Source organism: Myxocyprinus asiaticus, chromosome 7 (assembly GCF_019703515.2).
Source record: "Myxocyprinus asiaticus isolate MX2 ecotype Aquarium Trade chromosome 7, UBuf_Myxa_2, whole genome shotgun sequence".
In the NCBI taxonomy this organism is placed as follows: Eukaryota; Metazoa; Chordata; class Actinopteri; order Cypriniformes; family Catostomidae; genus Myxocyprinus; species Myxocyprinus asiaticus.
The window spans coordinates 55,717,350-55,734,206 of NC_059350.1; the positions used below are offsets into that span (position 1 = coordinate 55,717,350).

The 16,857-nt window shown below is 37.4% G+C and overlaps 2 protein-coding genes and 1 non-coding gene across 3 annotated transcripts; 2 read left to right on the plus strand and 1 right to left on the minus strand.

The window, feature by feature from the left end:
* Positions 1-17: 17 nt before the first annotated feature.
* Positions 18-11,954, minus strand: cep97 (centrosomal protein 97). Its single transcript, XM_051702035.1, has 11 exons — positions 11,859-11,954; positions 11,335-11,477; positions 11,018-11,176; positions 7,090-7,191; positions 6,837-6,950; positions 6,496-6,662; positions 6,254-6,418; positions 4,481-4,629; positions 3,089-3,731; positions 2,705-2,780; positions 18-1,127 (listed from the first exon to the last, which is right to left on the minus strand). Exons 1-11 carry the CDS (start codon positions 11,908-11,910, stop codon positions 714-716), a joined length of 2,184 nt encoding a protein of 727 aa, XP_051557995.1. The 5' UTR covers positions 11,911-11,954; the 3' UTR covers positions 18-713.
* Positions 11,955-12,096: 142 nt separating this feature from the next.
* On the plus strand, positions 12,097-15,239 carry rpl24 (ribosomal protein L24). The gene is made up of 6 exons (XM_051702118.1): positions 12,097-12,147; positions 12,280-12,355; positions 12,751-12,861; positions 13,350-13,486; positions 14,133-14,196; positions 15,110-15,239. Exons 1-6 carry the CDS (start codon positions 12,143-12,145, stop codon positions 15,188-15,190), a joined length of 474 nt encoding a protein of 157 aa, XP_051558078.1. The 5' UTR covers positions 12,097-12,142; the 3' UTR covers positions 15,191-15,239.
* LOC127444469 (small nucleolar RNA SNORA17) lies at positions 14,896-15,029 on the plus strand. Its single transcript, XR_007897824.1, has one exon. It is a non-coding gene; the product is annotated as a small nucleolar RNA SNORA17 (small nucleolar RNA).
* Positions 15,240-16,857: the final 1,618 nt, after the last annotated feature.

Sequence of the window (16,857 nt, forward strand, 5' to 3'; positions counted from 1 at the left end):
TAATCCTAACTCATTGGTCAAGGAAAATAAACCTTTATTTACACAGTGCAATTTAAAAACATCTGACATGAAAAAAACAAAAAAAAACAACCCAGAATAAAAATGTGAAATAAATTAACACTCATTGCATATAACATGCTGAACAGCAGATACAGTAAATATCCAGAAACACATATAAATATTTACAACGACAGTTAATTCACTTTCAATAGGTTCAAACGGCTATAAACTATATAAAATAAATGTACATTCTTACAGACTTCTCTTCATAGCTCAAGGGTTCTTCTGGCTGAGTTTTGGGGTCTGAGGTACATTTAAATAAAGAACTTGGCACTCTGGGTATGTAAAGATTTTATGTACTTCAATGAATGTGACAGAAAGCTTTATATGGATTTCTCTGAAGTGTAAATGTGTGTCCTACATTCACTGTTGGGGACAGAAAAGGCAGCAACGGCCAGTCATATCAAATTACCCAACAGTCATTGCTCAAACACATTACTGAGTATGAGACACACACACTGAGTGTATATTTATATATATACTGTACATACACACGGATCTATATATATATACAGTATATATATTTACAGAGAGAGATAAAAGGCTCTTCATCTATATATCTATTGAAGTGTTGTAGTGGAGGATTAAAAGAGATCTCGTTCACAGATCAAGGAACACTTCAGTCTGACAGTGTGTGTAACTTCCTGTAATGTCTAAACGTCCATAAGAGCGTGATGACTGTCAGCTTCTTGTTGATGGAGGTCTTCAGGTGACGCCACAAGCACAGAGACATCATGTGACACATCAGTCATGTCACATGACTCTTTCTCTTCCTCTTCCTGTCGCTGTACAGATGATAGATACTGCTGTAACAGAATGACATCATCACCATCTTCTGCGGCTGGTGTCATCGCCCCGAGAGATCGTAATATCAATGGAGATCCGGCTGCGGCGCTGCTGCTCAGCCTGCTCTCCAGCGCCACCTGTCGTTCACCAGGGGAATGGAAGCCAGACTCAGGGATGGAAATCTCAGTGCAGACCGGAGCGGCTGCAAGATCTACAGCAGAACGCTGACCGACACCAAGCTGCTCCATCACTGAAGACTGCCAATCCAACATCACCTGAAACTGACACACACACACACAGGACATGAGCAAAAATAACCTTTGACCTTTCAAAAGCTTAATTTATCATTTATACGCATAAGATTTACGTACCATTCTAAAGATGTTTGCACTGATTAGTTCAGGTCCGTGTGAAGCAAAGACTCTGTGACCCAACCTCTACCCAACCCAGTGTTACCGTCAGATTTTAAGGCTGAACTTGACCTGAACCCACTCACTCTCTTTATAATTTTTTCTCCATGCAAGTACTATTGCAATAAGCTGTATTTTATCTTATCATTGTAGGCAACATTAGTAACAGTAAACAAACAGTATAAAGGTGGCACGGCGGCTCCTCAGCACACCAGATCAGAAGGGGAAACATTTTTTTATAACCGTTTATCAAGCGCCAAAACTTTGCTTGGTGCAGAACAATCTGGAATCATGTGTAACAGTCACATAAAGTCCTCTTTACAGCTTGAACGTCTTTAATCCATTGAATCTTTGTAACATGGTCCATCCACACTGAAGTCGTTGTGAAGAAGGCTCATCAGCGCCTCTTCTTCCTGAGACAGCTGAGGAAGTTTGGAATGAACCGCCACATCCTCACACGGTTCTGCACCTGCACTGTGGAGAGCATCCTGACTGGCTGCATCTCTGCCTGGTACGGCAATAGCACCGCCCACAACCGCAAAGCACTGCAAAGGGTGGTGCGAACTGCCAGACACATCATCGGAGGTGAGCTTCCCTCCCTCCAGGAAATATATACCAGGCGGTGTGTGAAAAAAGCTCGGAGGATCATCAGAGACTCCAGCCACCCGAGCCATGGGCTGTTCTCACTGCTACCATCAGGCAGGCGGTATCGCAGCATCAGGACCTGCACCAGCCGACTCCATGATAGCTTCTTCCCCCAAGCAATCAGACTTCTGAACTCTTGATCTCTCACGATCAAAATACATCAGCACTGCACTTTATGACCCTTACTCTGATATCTCACACCAGACTGTCATAAATTATATTATTATTATATTATATTCTCTCTTAATAACTGACTATCAACCGACAGCCTGAATGTCAATACAGTACAATACAACCTACTGTACCTTTTATATATACTATATATACTTTTTTTTATTGAATAATGTGTATCTATATTGTGTGTATTGTATACTGTACAGTGTATGTTATTATTTGTGTACTGTTGAGTGTAATTATGTGTATATCAGATGTTTAAATTGTGTTGTGTTAATTTGATGTTATTGTAAATTGGTATATGTCTCATCACTGTCACGACTACTATGTTGATCGGAACTGCACCCAAGAATTTCACACACCATTGCACTTGTGTATATGGCTGTGTGACAATAAAAGTGATATGATTTGACAGAACGCAGGTGTCTCAAGATGCATTATTAAAACTTAAAGTGCTTTTCAACTGACATGGTGTCTAAAAAATGTGGCGGTGCAGTGCGAGACACTGAAGAATCAGTCGAATTGGACTCTTTTACGCATCTCCTTCACAAAGAATAAAACAGCTTTTTCTAGATTGCTGATGTGACTGGACTTTCATCTCATGTGTTCAGTGTGAAATAAAAACTCACCTGCTTCCACAGGAACTTCACAGCTTCCTCTTGCACACGTCTCTGCAGTCGCTCCTCTTCTTGTTGCTTACGCATCCTGAAAAAAAAAAAAAAAAAAAAAAAAAAAATATATATATATATATATATATATATATATATATATATATATATATATATATATATTTATTTTACTGAGTCATTGAGAAATACTTTTAACTGTATTCAATATAAAACACTCATATATTCACATATAGAAAATAATAATATATGATACTTTAGAATAAATTCTTCTGTTGTTCTTTATTGAGAGTTCTGTCTGACTAACTTTTGGAAAACAATTTTTCTTTCCTTTAAAATCTGTTGGTGAAATGGATCCCTCGTGTTTAACAGTGAAGTGTGTCACACCTCTCTATTTCTGTGGTCAGATGGACGATGTGGTCCTGCATTCTACGTAGGCGGATCTCGGCACGCACTTCTTTGGCATGTGGGTTTGTGTGTCTCGTCCAGTGACCCCTCCACCAGGACTGAATTCTCAATGCGGCATCATGCGCTTCACACTGATGCACTTTACGAGGTGCTGTAGTGGCGTTCTGCATCACACTTCGCTCAATATCCTCTTGTGTGCCGTTCTGAAACACGACCTCACTGTTTAAAACACGCTGCTGCATGTTAATGTCAGAGCAGAGGAATGACTCGGTGTCTGAGAGCTGATGTGAATGATCCGATCCATGTGTCTGACAGGTGAGAGCCCCACCTACTTGCACAGAATCCTGCTCAGATGGGCAGAGCTGAGCAGATGTGGGTGGAGCCAGAGAATCGTCAAACTCCTCCTCGCCGCTGTCAGGAGCTGATGTGGAATCAACAGGAGGGTTAAAGGGCAGAAATGCAGATTGAGAGGAGAGCAGAGCTCCATGGAGCTTCTCCTCATCTGTCTGCACCTCCTCCACAATCATCCCTTCTGCAGTGGTGGATGGAGGCCGGGCGACAGTGATCACAGGTGACGAAGCAACGGCCATCCATGTGTTCACCTGAACTACTGGCTCCACATCTACAATTATAACAGAGATTCACTCATGGAGAACAAACAGACAGTGTCACCACAGACAATATCAGACTGTTTGAAAATATAGAGTGCTTCCTCTGAAGGAGTCATTTTAAGGCATCATGAGTTCCAAAATGTAGGTATCTTAATTATGCGGTCTCCTAAAGCCCTATTTGAACAGGATTAGTTTTATCTGTGGACGTGGGGTGATGTAATAATTCCCAGAGCTTCTCAGTCATTTTAATCCCGTGCCAATATGGCTTTAGACATCTCATTTTGGCCAAATTCTAACATATCATCATATGTACCCTTCCCCTGGGAGGCGATCCCAGAATGCACTGTAATGGGCTCATGAGAAATTAATCCAAGAGAGCGTACAAAGTGAGAGAAATTTTGATTATAAATATAATCCATTCAATACTGAAAAGTATCAATAAAAGGTATCTTGAAATAACAGAAAACTGAAAATTTTCCCCCAAATTTGTGTGCGGTCTATATTTATATTCAAGAGTTTTTGAGAATTGTTACGTTCCTCTCGCGTCACCTGTATTGAAATCAGTTGAAAGTCGAGTTTCCCGTGTGCTGCGTGTGATGAGCGTTATTAGAATGACGTGAGGAGTTGCCATCTATGAAAAGTGTTCAATATCGCTCTCTTATGAGGCTCAATTACTGCCAAAGACAGCTGTGTATGTAGGGAGGAGAAAGTAAGGCAGCTCACTAGGTTTTTGAACAGATACTCTTATCGGTGATCTGACCTGGATGAGCGATGACATCATCAGACACATGGACAGCTGCTTCATCTCTGTTCTTCTGAACACACGGCTGCTTCACGTCTAGATGTGTGGGTCGAGATGGACTCGTAGAGCTGCTGTGACGTCTTTGTTGCAGCTGTCTCTGATGCTGTCTGCATGTACAAACACAAATCTCACGCTGATGATTAGGGGTCGATTGGATGCACAATTCACTGTTTTATAAACATTTATTTTTATTCAAAAGTGATTTTTGCACAATTCAGAGAGATTTAATACACAATTCAACTTTAGTATTTTTGAAATAATTTTTTTATAGGATTAGTAAAATACTTCTAATATATCTTAAACAAGAAGAACTACTGCAGTGAAAAGGAAACATGTTAGCTAAATTAACATGAATGTGTAGACTACAGAGATGGGAGGGACTGAGCTTCATAAATGTTATCAGACATGTCTCATCTCTTTATCAGAGGTACTTGGAAAAGCTCATCAAAAAACGTTTCAGATGGGACGGAGAGTGGCGTGTGTCTGTGAGGGGTGAACTGTGAGCGGTGCATCCTGACGTGTTATAGACAATGCTGCCACACTATATTCACACATGTAACAACTGATTTCATATGTATTTATTTTAAACATTGCACACTAATGTTTTGCATTTAAATTAATTATTAGTCAACACAAATAATTCACGATTTATAAGCCATATTTAGGGCTTTTTAAAAATCCTTGATTACAAATTGCCTTATTGAAAAATCAACAGTAAGGCGATAGAAAGTGATTCTGTGGCACTGAATGCTTTCTTGCCGCATGGGACACGTCAAACTCAACAGACAACACACTGAAAATGCACTAACTATTTTATTATTTATGACTATTAATCAACTAATGTAGTGAAAAAGATATCTAAAGGACTTGATGAAAGTGACTGACACACAAACACTTTCTGTTCAGTAAATCTGACGGCATCTACATGATTTATGCAGGTTTTATTCAGCAAATTATGGCTTGGATTCTGTTCTGTGGAAATTATTTGCCATGTGAATGCAAATGCAGTCTTCCTCCTCATGTAAATTAGATTTCATGGTGACAAGTTTGTAATAGTTCGTAAAGCCCCACTCCCAATAACCATTTTATAATTTATGACTGTTATCACACAGAAAACACTCAATAAAAGACCTCAGAAATCACTTTATTTACTTCATGAAGCTGCTGCTCTGTATACTGTCAGTCAAAGCTCAACGCGAGTCTGTTGTTAAAGTCACAGCTGCACAGCTCACGACACGCAGACGCAGTATAGCCGATGTCTGTCAGATGAACTATGTTTATTTTACAGATATCTGCTTTAGCTCAGTTGATTTTATTTTATACACAATCATTTCGTTGTCACTATTATTCAAAGAAGAGCACACAAAACTTAGGCTAATGAACATTTTAGTCAAATGTGACAGCATGTTGAAAACAATATGCAAGCTAAGTCATGAATTTTTTTTTTTCCAATTAATCGAATAATCATCAAAATAATAATCAGATTACCTGACTGCAAAATTAATCAATAATGACAGCCTAAGTCATATTTCTTGATCAATGCATATGAATTGGCAGGGTTTGTAATTAATGAATCAAGAAAATGTGTGAATCGTTGCACCATTATTGATTATATAGTACATATATTGATTAAACATAAACATACTGTACACACCGATAATACATACACATTAACATATTATTGATTATCACTCAATGAAACTGTTTCGTTTTATTTTCATTAAACGTTACCGTTGTTTGTTGAGGATTCTCTCGAGTTTAGCATCCTCTGCAGACTGTAAGGCAGTTGTGGCCGTTAGAGGACACGTGGAGGCCAAATACTGCACCAACTGTGCGTGCTGACCAGGCCGAAACATGCGACCTTTGCCTTGACTGTACAGCCATTCTGCTTTCAGACTAAAGACAGTGACACAGAATTATGTATTTCTTAAAGGATGTTTAAATCCAGACTGCACTCATATTGAAAAACGTACCTTTCTTTTTGTGAAACCACATATCCATCCAGCACCTTCAAATTGAGAATCCAGCTCACCACATACGGGCGATAATCACAGCCGGGCAGAGAGGGCGTGGCCATGACGCATGGGTTACTCATGATTGACAGCTGCTCAAGACTGTGTAGTGGAGCTAAATATGACACCTGCCATTAAGAATCAATAATAATATCATTAACCACAACAAATGAATAATAATAAATGCAAAGTGTTACCTATAAAATAATAAAAGAAGCAAAACATCCCCAAACAAAAATAAATCCACAAAAACAAGTTATTTGGTTGTCAAGCAGATAATTGTGTTTTTATTGTCAGTGTACCTCAGTGAGGTCTCGTATCTCGTTCTCTGCCAGCGACAGGATGCTGAGGTTTGGCGGCAGGTGAGCAGGAACAGTGCGAAGGGTCGTGATATTGTTTCCATGCAGAAGAAGAGTCTGAAACACGTGACAGGTGTGAATTATAAGTGGAAGACTTATGTAGGGTTAGGGATATATTATAATTAGAGAACATTTGAAGTTTTAACATACAGAAGACATTTGAATGATAAATCTAGAATGTACAAATGGCAAATACCTTTAAAGCAGAGAGTTTTGTGAGATCACCACTGTGAGAAATATTGTTGTCTGACAGATCAAGATGTTGAAGAGAAACACAGTTGTTCAGCTGCTCGATGACCTACACACACTCACACACACAGACAAAGACACACACACACAAAGACACACACACAGACACACACACACAAACAAACAGACACACACACAAACACAGATACAGACAGACATACACACAGACAGACACAAGCACACACACACACCCAAACACACTCACACCCAAACACACACACACACACAAAAACATACACACACAAACAAACACACAGACACACATACACACGACAGAAGGAAGAAGAATCAGCCTTGAAACCAACATAACGTTATTCTACAAACTCGGTTTAAGTTTTTTTTTTTTTTTTTAAATCCCAAAACTGAAACTTCTAAGTCTGAGTCCTCCTGGAGCTTTCAAGCTACATCCAACAAACTTGGTACAGACGTTCAGACTGTTCTGGAATAGTGTGCGGTTTCTTTTCTAACTGATCACCACTGGGGGCTTACAATAACTTTTAAGGCATTATTTCCAATTGTGCCATTTATCTAAACTGCACAATGAGGACTTTAAGACATCACAGCATAATTTTCTGTAAAGCTGCTTTAAAATGATGTGTGTTGTGAAATGGTCTATAAAATGTACTTGACTTCACACAGCGGGTGATCAAAAATTGACAGAATGTTCAAATGGGCCAAAAAAGTTTTGTTTTCATTTCCATTGGAGAGTCGGACGGGAGCTGCGTGGAGTTCCAATCATCTGCGGATGCAGAATTATCGGATTTGATTTGAGCTTCGGCTGCTTTCAGATATTTTAACTTGTGCGACTAGACCGTATGCGACCGCCAAAGTCCCAGCTATTTCTATAGATAAAAGTACAGCTCCTATCTTCTTGAATGGGGAAAGACAGAAATCTCCAGAACTTTTTTTTAAGATAACGATCAAAGAACATATTTCAAATCAGCAGTAAAATCTGACAACAATAGTATCATAAATTGTGCTTCTTTAGCTTAGATCATGGTAAAAAAAACACTATTTTTCAGGCTTGTCCAGCTTATGCGTGTTCTTGGGTAGACTGACTGAAAGGTGATTGGCTTTTTTGGCATGTAAGGCAGGACTTCTTGTTCTACATCCGCCATATTGAGTGTTTCAATTTCTCCCATTCATTTTAATAAAAGTCGTCTGTCTCGGGCTGAATAGTCTCTGGTGACCGCCTGTCTGGATGTGAAGTATTTATTCAAAACAATGACCATGAAGTCAGAAATGTCTACAGATTCTGTCCTAAACTTAATTTAAAATTCCTGCTACTTCTGTATACCGGATGATTATGAATGTAGGAGTCAGAAATAATCATTTAAATTACAAATATCAAAAAAGTCTTTTGTAATTAAAGTAAATGATGATTACAAGTGTGCATGTGTCATTTATTTCTTCACATGCAAAACCTTCAAATTTAAAATAACGAATTTCTACTTCCTATGTGATGAATTATTGTTGTTATCTTCATAATAACTGTATCAATAATAAATTATGATAATAAGAATAATAAATACTGAGTAGGGCTGCACAATTAATCGAAAAACTAATCGCGATTATGATTACGGCTGCCTTGATTATGTAATCGTGAAAACTGACGATTACAGCGTATAATTTAAGTCTGCTCCTGTTCCATCAGTGGTTTCTATTTACAACTTTGTGCGGAGCGTCATTGAGCTCGTGTCGAAATGCAGATCTGAAACCTGCAGTGAGTGACAGCAGTCATTGTAACAGGACAGTTTGTCACATTGCTCGATTTCTGTGTACAGTTTATTAAAAATGTAATAACAGTTTTGATGTGGTCAATGTGAATTTGATTTGTACAAAATAGCAATAAAGTAATTCAGCATAACTGTTCTAAGTGTGTTTTGGAGGAGTTGCCAACATAAAGAATATGGCATGAATAGCATATTTCAGGAATCACCGTCATTGTTATCGCGTCTGCTGTAATAAGACCCATTTGCCACGCAGCCTGTATTAGTAGAGTTAACATTTTCACGAATCGCACAAACTCCGATTGCAAATGATTGTTTTTAATTTCCAAAGTGCACCCACTGAGGCCAAAAATGATCTAACGATGATTGTACATAAACAATATCACCATTGAAGATGTGACGGGATGAATGGTCCCGTCTCGCCGCCAAAGGGCTTACTGAACGCAGTAACTTGGTCGATTTAAATCGGCTGTTAAAACGTTTGAAAATTTAATATGCCATATTATTTACTGTATGTGGACTAATAATTTAAGCAGTAATTTAACAATAATTTAATTTATTCTATACCATAGATGTCAATTTAAAATAAGTTTTAATTGGCCTAACATTAACAAACATTATTACAATATAATGCTTAAAAGATGCTTAAAAGAAACTGGAGCGCAGCTCATATCCACTATTGAAATCTGCTACTTTGCTTACTTTGTGACATCACGGTAATTTCATATTTTAATCTACATTAATAATCGCGATTACAATATCAAGGGTAATAGTCGACAATTATGATTTTTGCTATAATCGTGCAGCCCTAATACTGAGTGAATATTAATCATGCATTTCATTGAATTCCTCCATCTTCTTAACAGAATCACACACTAGGGCTGTCACATTAAAATTTCGAATATTCATTGAATTCAAGAAAATAATGCACATTCGAATGCTAAAACTGTGTATTCGAATTTTGGATGTGTGTCAAGCACTGACGATGACTTCAGATCGATCACATGCTTGCACTAATAAAGGCGAGACGCAGTGCAACAAATACAGTTTAACAGAAAGCAGGTGTCTCAATATGCTTTTAAAGTTATTTTTAATTAGACACATCATCTAAAAAACACTTGCTCCTGCATGAGATGCTGAAACAAAAACAAAGATGTTCGTCTAGCGCGTTTACATATAAAAACAAATGGATGGTTGCAAACGCATTCGTACAGTTGGTGGAGGTCTTTGGCCATTGTGTCTTGCTCTCTTATAAGCGTTTCTCAGATTATGAGTTGTTTAAACGCTTTGTCAGGCAAGATGCTCAACTTGTAAATGTGTGTCTCGAGATCCTCGCGTTCGGTTCCAGTCTGTTGTGTTTCATCTGATTGAATATTTCTACTCTACATTCAACTGTACTGAATAAAAAACATGTGGTATTTCGCTGTTATTATGAAGCTTGAGTCTGGAGTAGTAGGAATCAGTGCAAGTGTAACACCATGTGAACCATCTATTGAAGCGTTTCCCCCCTCATTTAACATTTTAGAATATGGACCAACTAAAACTTTTTATTTATTTTATGCACATTAGTTGAAAATGAAATGCTCTTTTTTTAACAGCCAGGAATGTTCTTTGCAGTAATATAACAGTGCTGAATGGTTCATGTATTTATTGCACCCTCTTTTGGACTAAGGAAACAACGTCAATTTAAAAAAAATCAGCTGACTTTAAAATGTGAATATTATTTGAATTTTGAAAATATTTAAGGTAAAAATTCTAACTTAGTTTATTTGCTCAGTTGACAGCCCTACACAGTATAATGTCATTCTGAGGTTTGGTAGCTTCTCCCTTACAAACAAATAAAATCCATTGTGAAGAAATAAACAGTTCATCACGACTGCCAAAAATGGAGAAATAAAACTGTCATAAGTGAATGTCAGATACAGTGAAAAAGAGACTAGTTGCCCTTCTCTATCTGACAGCTTATCTGACTATCAGTGTGACAGTCTATCTATCTGGCTGTTTGTCTTACTGTAATGTGCTTCAAACTTCAAAATATTAAACTAGTTTTAAACTTTCAAACAGGGCTTTATCAAGTCTTTTCAAACTTATATAGTTTTCAGTGACACATGACAGAGTAATTACATGTTTATATGTGACAAACACCTTTATATTGTTTCCAGACAGATTGAGCCATTCAAGCTGATTCAGATCCTTCAATCCCTCGATGTATCCAATACTGTTGTTCGGGAGATTCAGCACTCGTAAGTGTGTGAGCTTTGAGACGCCCATCATGCGCACTAGACGGTTACAGGCCACAGACAGCTGTGACACACAAACACACACACATACATAGACAAACACACACAGAAACACACACACACACACACACACACACACACACACAGAGAAACACACACAGTTACACAGACTTTCAATATGTGTATCTGAGTGTGTGTAGATGTTGTGTAGATGTTGTGTACCTGCTGAAGAGCTTCAATCTGCTCCAGGTGTTCCAGTTTAATAATGTGATTCTGGTCCAGAATGAGAGTGTGTGTCACTGGACACAAAAACTTTGGATCCAGTTTGTGGAGACTCTGATGTGAAAGATCTAACACACCAGCACCTGGATAACAACACAAAATACACATTTAACACAAAATACACATTTAACACATTTAATTGAATTAAACTGAGAACTCGCCCTTCAGTAGATATGAACTGAAATATGCTGTTGTAATGTGTTGAGAAGAATGTAAACGACTGGACTCCTATTCCTTTACTGCTCGAAGCGAAAGACAATAATCAATAATCACTATATTTACTGAACAAATAAACAACACATTTCTGCATATAATGAAACAAACCGACATCAACCTCCCTTCACACACTGTTTGTCTTTAAATACGATGTTGTGCAGACACACGGTCTCTCTCGTAATGAAATACTGAACTGTAATATCTTAATAAAATCAATTGTATCGATGAATCGTTGATATTTGTCATACTTTGTTGATTTGAGGTGATTAGTTTGATCGGATCTCTGTCTGTCGCCGCCATACTCGATTCTTCCCGCTTGTGTCACCGCAACCGCCACACAACCAGCGATTTGATTGGATACAAATATTTAGCGAAAATAACAATTTACAATATTTTTTATAATATCTCTGAGTATATTTTAATATCAACTGTTGGTTTACTTTGAAAAAAATATCTTACAGTAGTGAAACAAGCCCCTTTATAAATCGATTACCCACAATGCCTTTCTCTCTTCCCTGTCTGACTCGCCGCCATGAAGTGAGTGTCTGATGTTCTCTATGTAAATCCACAAACATCTTTCATCTCATTTTTCACAATCGTCAGTTAATGTGATTATAAATTCATAGTAAATCTAATGTTTCAGTAATAACTCTTATTTCTGATGTGCAGGGTCGATCTGTGCAGTTTCAGTGGGTATAAAATCTATCCCGGCCACGGCCGGCGATACGCCAGAATCGATGGAAAGGTAAAAGTTATTATTGGAGATTATTTTAAGCATTATTGTTATTATTGTATTTTATTAATGTTTATTATGTGTTGCTCGATAAGAGAGCTGCTCTGATGTCTGTTAGCTGTACGAGTAAATCATTTAATCGTGTGATGGTTTAAACGGTTATTTTAAACATGACTTTGTTTTATAATAAATGAGTATTTGCAGTGTCAGTTATCGTGTTATAACCATCAGAAACATTCATTTATCCAAGACTTGCCATCATAATCATCATAGTGATGTGACAGAAATAATTACATTTGATCCTTGTATTGAGTCTTTTAATGTCATTGGGTTATTATCAGTGTTTAAGTAGATTTAATCCTTGTATTGAGTCTTTTATCAGTGTTTGTCATATTTATCTTCTGCAGGTATTCCAGTTCCTGAATGCTAAATGTGAGTCTGCGTTTCTGTCCAAGAGAAACCCCAGACAGATTAACTGGACTGTCCTGTACAGACGAAAACACAAGAAGGGCCAGTCTGTGAGTCTTTATTAATCTGAAGGAATACTTCACTATAATGTTGCTCCAAACTTTATGATTTCTGTGGAACACAAACTGTTTCGTTACCAAACATCATGATGCAAGAATTAATGAGGTTTGATATTATTGACATTGTTGATTGATGTATGATATGAGTGAATAGCGACTTTTTGGTCTGTTCAATATGCAAATTTAATCGTATGGCTTCAGAAGACTTGGAATGTAGTGTCAGAATACTTTTAATCTGGTTTAGTGTTTTTGCTCCTGACAGCCCAGACAGGATATGCACTTTTATTATGTGGAGTAAAGATTAAAAATGTTGTGTTCCATGGAAGTCTTTCTGGTTTGAAGTAAAAGTAGGGTAAATGTATTTTTAATTTTTGTTTAACTAGTACACTTATCTGGATATTCAGATCTTTGAACTTTATTGAATATATTCTGCATTGATTTTAGATTTTGAAAATGTATCATTTTGGGGGTTTTAACAGGAAGAGGTGACTAAGAAACGCACCCGTCGTGCAGTGAAGTTCCAGCGGGCGATCACTGGCGCCTCACTGGCCGAGATCCTGGCAAAAAGAAACCAGAAACCTGAAGTGCGTAAAGCTCAGAGAGAACAAGCCATCAGGTGAACAACTCTAATACCTGTCTGTCTGTCTGCACATCCACCTGTCACACTGTCAACTCGGCTGCGCACTTGTTTGTCCATATTGTTTATCGTAAGGACTCTAATGCACACTGTTTTGTGTGTTGTTGTACTTGTTGTTTGTTAGTGTGCATGTCTACATAAAATCTCCATTTAAGATGTTATGGAAAGTGCTGGTTTGTAGTTGATTGTTCACATTCTCTAATGAAGTCTCAGGATGTGTCGGATATTAGGAATAAACTTTCCACTTTTTTATTTTTTGTTCATATCTTTTCATGGGTTTAAAACATGGTGCATTTAAAACGGATACATAAAATAGAATCATTATGACATCTTTATTCCAGTACTTTTACTCTTGATTTCTATGGAGACATTACAGCAACAGAGTGTCTTCTGCTGGTTCGCTGCAATACAGCAGATGTTTTTCAGCTATATGGATGTTTGGATGCAACATTACTGTATAACTCATCACTAAACTGTGATATTATTGTGAGGGATGTCAAGTCCAGTTAAAATCTTGTTTTTGGCTTAGTGTGTCACTGGGATGCAACTGATTTGAGACACGAGCACCAAAAACAGTTTGAATTTGATCATGTTCTTTTCTTATGGCTTTATTTGTTTTTTTCAGGGCTGCCAAAGAGGCCAAGAAAGCAAAGCAGGCAACCAAGAAGCCATCCACCCAGAGTGCAAAGGTGAAATGCTGTTTTAAAGGAATAGTTCACCCATAAATGAGAATTGTCATTTACTCACCCTCATGTTGTTCCAAACCTTTATGACTTTGTTTCTTTCAGTGGAACACAAAAGATGTTAGACAGTATGCTAACCATAACCCTTGTTTTACATTTCACATTAAAACATTGTGCTTTAAACATTATTAGCAGTAGGGTAATGTTGGCTCAAAAAGTGCAGTCATCCCTTTCCTCTAATTCGTCCAATGGGAGTGAAGCATGATCGCGTGAAACTGAGCCTTGCAAATGTTAGGCGACTGCCATAATGGTGTCACTTTCTGCACTTGACCCCTCATGAACAAGCAGACATGTCAAGTATAAAGCAGATGTTAGCCACTGTTCACTGTCATTGTATGAAAAAAGATGCAATGAAAGGCAGTAACAGTGAAGTATCGGAAAGTCTCTGTGACTAACATCTCATTTTGTGTTTCACAGAATAGTGACATGGGTTTAGAACAACATGAGGGAGAGTAAATAATGGTTTTCTTTTTTAGGGTGAACTCTCCCTGTAAGATTTGATGTCAGAGTTTGCAGTTTTGTTGTTTAAATATTGGGTGTGTTAAAATGACGTTAAATTAGTGTACAAAATCTAAAGTCAATTAGCTATTCTTTCATTTCAGTTGTAATGTATGTTGTTGATCATTGTTTATATTTCTGTTGTTCTTTGCCCCTTGAGGCGTTGCAGTGCAACTGATTGTGTTGTTTCTGTGTCATAAGGTGGCATAGATTAAAGGGCAATGTCTATGCCTAGTACTCCCTTAATAATGAGTGCTCTGTGTCATTTTTAGTCCTACAAACTTTATTGCTACTTACAAAATCAGATGCAAGTTGTTTTAATGGTATCTGTACAGTTAAGATGTATGTTCATGTTTTTCAGGCTCCTTCTAAATCTGCACCCAAACAGAAAATCTCCAAACCCATGAAGGTCAACGCTCCTCGTGTCGGTGGCAAGCGCTAAAGTTCATGTTTTGGTGCTTGGTGTATTAATAAAGGTTTCATAATATCAACCTGAAGTATTGATTTTAAATCATGTTCAGTGGTCATGTGTTGTGCAGTTATTTGGCACTTTACATGTCTGTCTGTTTTTAGTGACATGAACTCTACAACATCAGGAACATGAGACTATCTGTAAATTAGGGCTGCATGATTTGGCCAAAAAAATTTAGCAATGATTTAGTCATATATTGTGGTTTGAACTGCAATATAAACATTTCCCTTCTCATTGCTGCTGTCTACACATCAACTCTAAAAGCCATCAAATATCATCGAAACAGCAGCTCTTGTGTTTTAACAGTGCAAAAGATGCGTTTAGTCTATAAAAAAGTTTTGCCCACAATAGACGATCACTCTTAAAGGGTGTTCAACTTAAGTCGTCTTTAATAAAAACCTTTTCACTTAAAATGGCTTGAGTGAACCAAGAAGCATTTGTAATGTATATGGACTTCATGTCGACTGTTTGTGATTGTTTTCATCCAGTTTACACTCACACTTTTTATATTAGATGTTTACTAAAATATAAACATATTTGTATTTAAAATATATTGCCATTGAACTAAACGTTTCAAACACTTGGCATTTATTTTGCTGGAAAACTGAAAGAATATTTACATTTCGTCATTTAGCAGATGCTTTTACCCAAAGCATAACAAGCAATTTGTCATAAAAGTTGAAGCATATCTTCAGTATGGCAGTTCTCTAAGTGTCTGGAGGAGTAAAGATGCAAGCACAGATGAGACAGTATTGACAGTGTGTACAGTAAGTTCAATAGTAAGTGCAGTTAGGTTGGGCTGGTTAAGTGCTCGTGGAACAGATGTGTTTTCAGCTGGTTCATGTTCAGATGGTTTCGGCAGATCGTGTGGAGGTTGGAAGTTCATTCCACCACAGAGGAACAGGGAAAGTGAACAATTGCAAAATAGACTTTGAGCCTCTTTGTGATGGGACCACCAGGCATCGCTTGATCATAAACCGCAGAGTGAGAAAGAAGACCTTAGAGTTTCTTTTAATTTTGTTGTGACCTTGATTAATTTGAATATTACTAATGTAATACTAAATAGAACTCAGTAAATCAGTATTGCCTACTTATCAATCATATAAATAACAGGCCTGACAAACATTTGGACATGAACAGCAAAACTGCTTACAAACCCAAATTTATTGTGAAGCAAATCTTTAGTTTCTGCATAAATATTGAGAAGAGATGACCCCTGACCCCTGTGCCCACTGCTGTGGCTCCTAAACAAACAATTACTGCTGACTTTATGATGTGTAATATTTAAAAAAAAAAAATTTTTTTTTTTTTTTTTTTATCTATTTTGGCTCCAGAACAATAAAATTGTGCAAAAATATAACTTTTTAGCTGAATTAACATGCACATTATTACTTTGTGCGATGGAATGAAGTCATTTTTATTTGTATATCACTTTTCACAACACAGATTGTTTCAAAGCAGCTTTACAGAAATTAAACAAATGCAGCCAGTAACTTAAGCAAGTAACAGGCTACCTCTCAATGTGTATTTTAATGAAGCTGGCCATGTTATGTTTCATTTTATTAAATGAAATCAGCGTGCTGTCCTGCTCATCCAAGACATCAGATTATTTGATGATCATTGACAGCATTCAGCAT

What these genes read in the sequence shown, in the direction of transcription:
- rpl24 (XM_051702118.1), top strand. An exon ending in ACGCCAGAATCGATGGAAAG is followed by an intron (nt 12,356 to 12,750) that starts GTAAAAGTTATT and finishes TATCTTCTGCAG; the next exon opens with GTATTCCAGTTCCTGAATGC. An exon ending in AACACAAGAAGGGCCAGTCT is followed by an intron (nt 12,862 to 13,349) that starts GTGAGTCTTTAT and finishes GGGTTTTAACAG; the next exon opens with GAAGAGGTGACTAAGAAACG.
- cep97 (XM_051702035.1), bottom strand. Translation starts at nt 11,910, where the DNA reads ATGGCGGCGACAGACAGAGATCCGATCAAACTAATCACCTCAAATCAA. An exon ending in AATCACCTCAAATCAACAAA is followed by an intron (nt 11,478 to 11,858) that starts GTATGACAAATA and finishes GTTGTTATCCAG; the next exon opens with GTGCTGGTGTGTTAGATCTT. An exon ending in CTGACCACAGAAATAGAGAG is followed by an intron (nt 2,781 to 3,088) that starts GTGTGACACACT and finishes TTTTTTTTTCAG; the next exon opens with GATGCGTAAGCAACAAGAAG.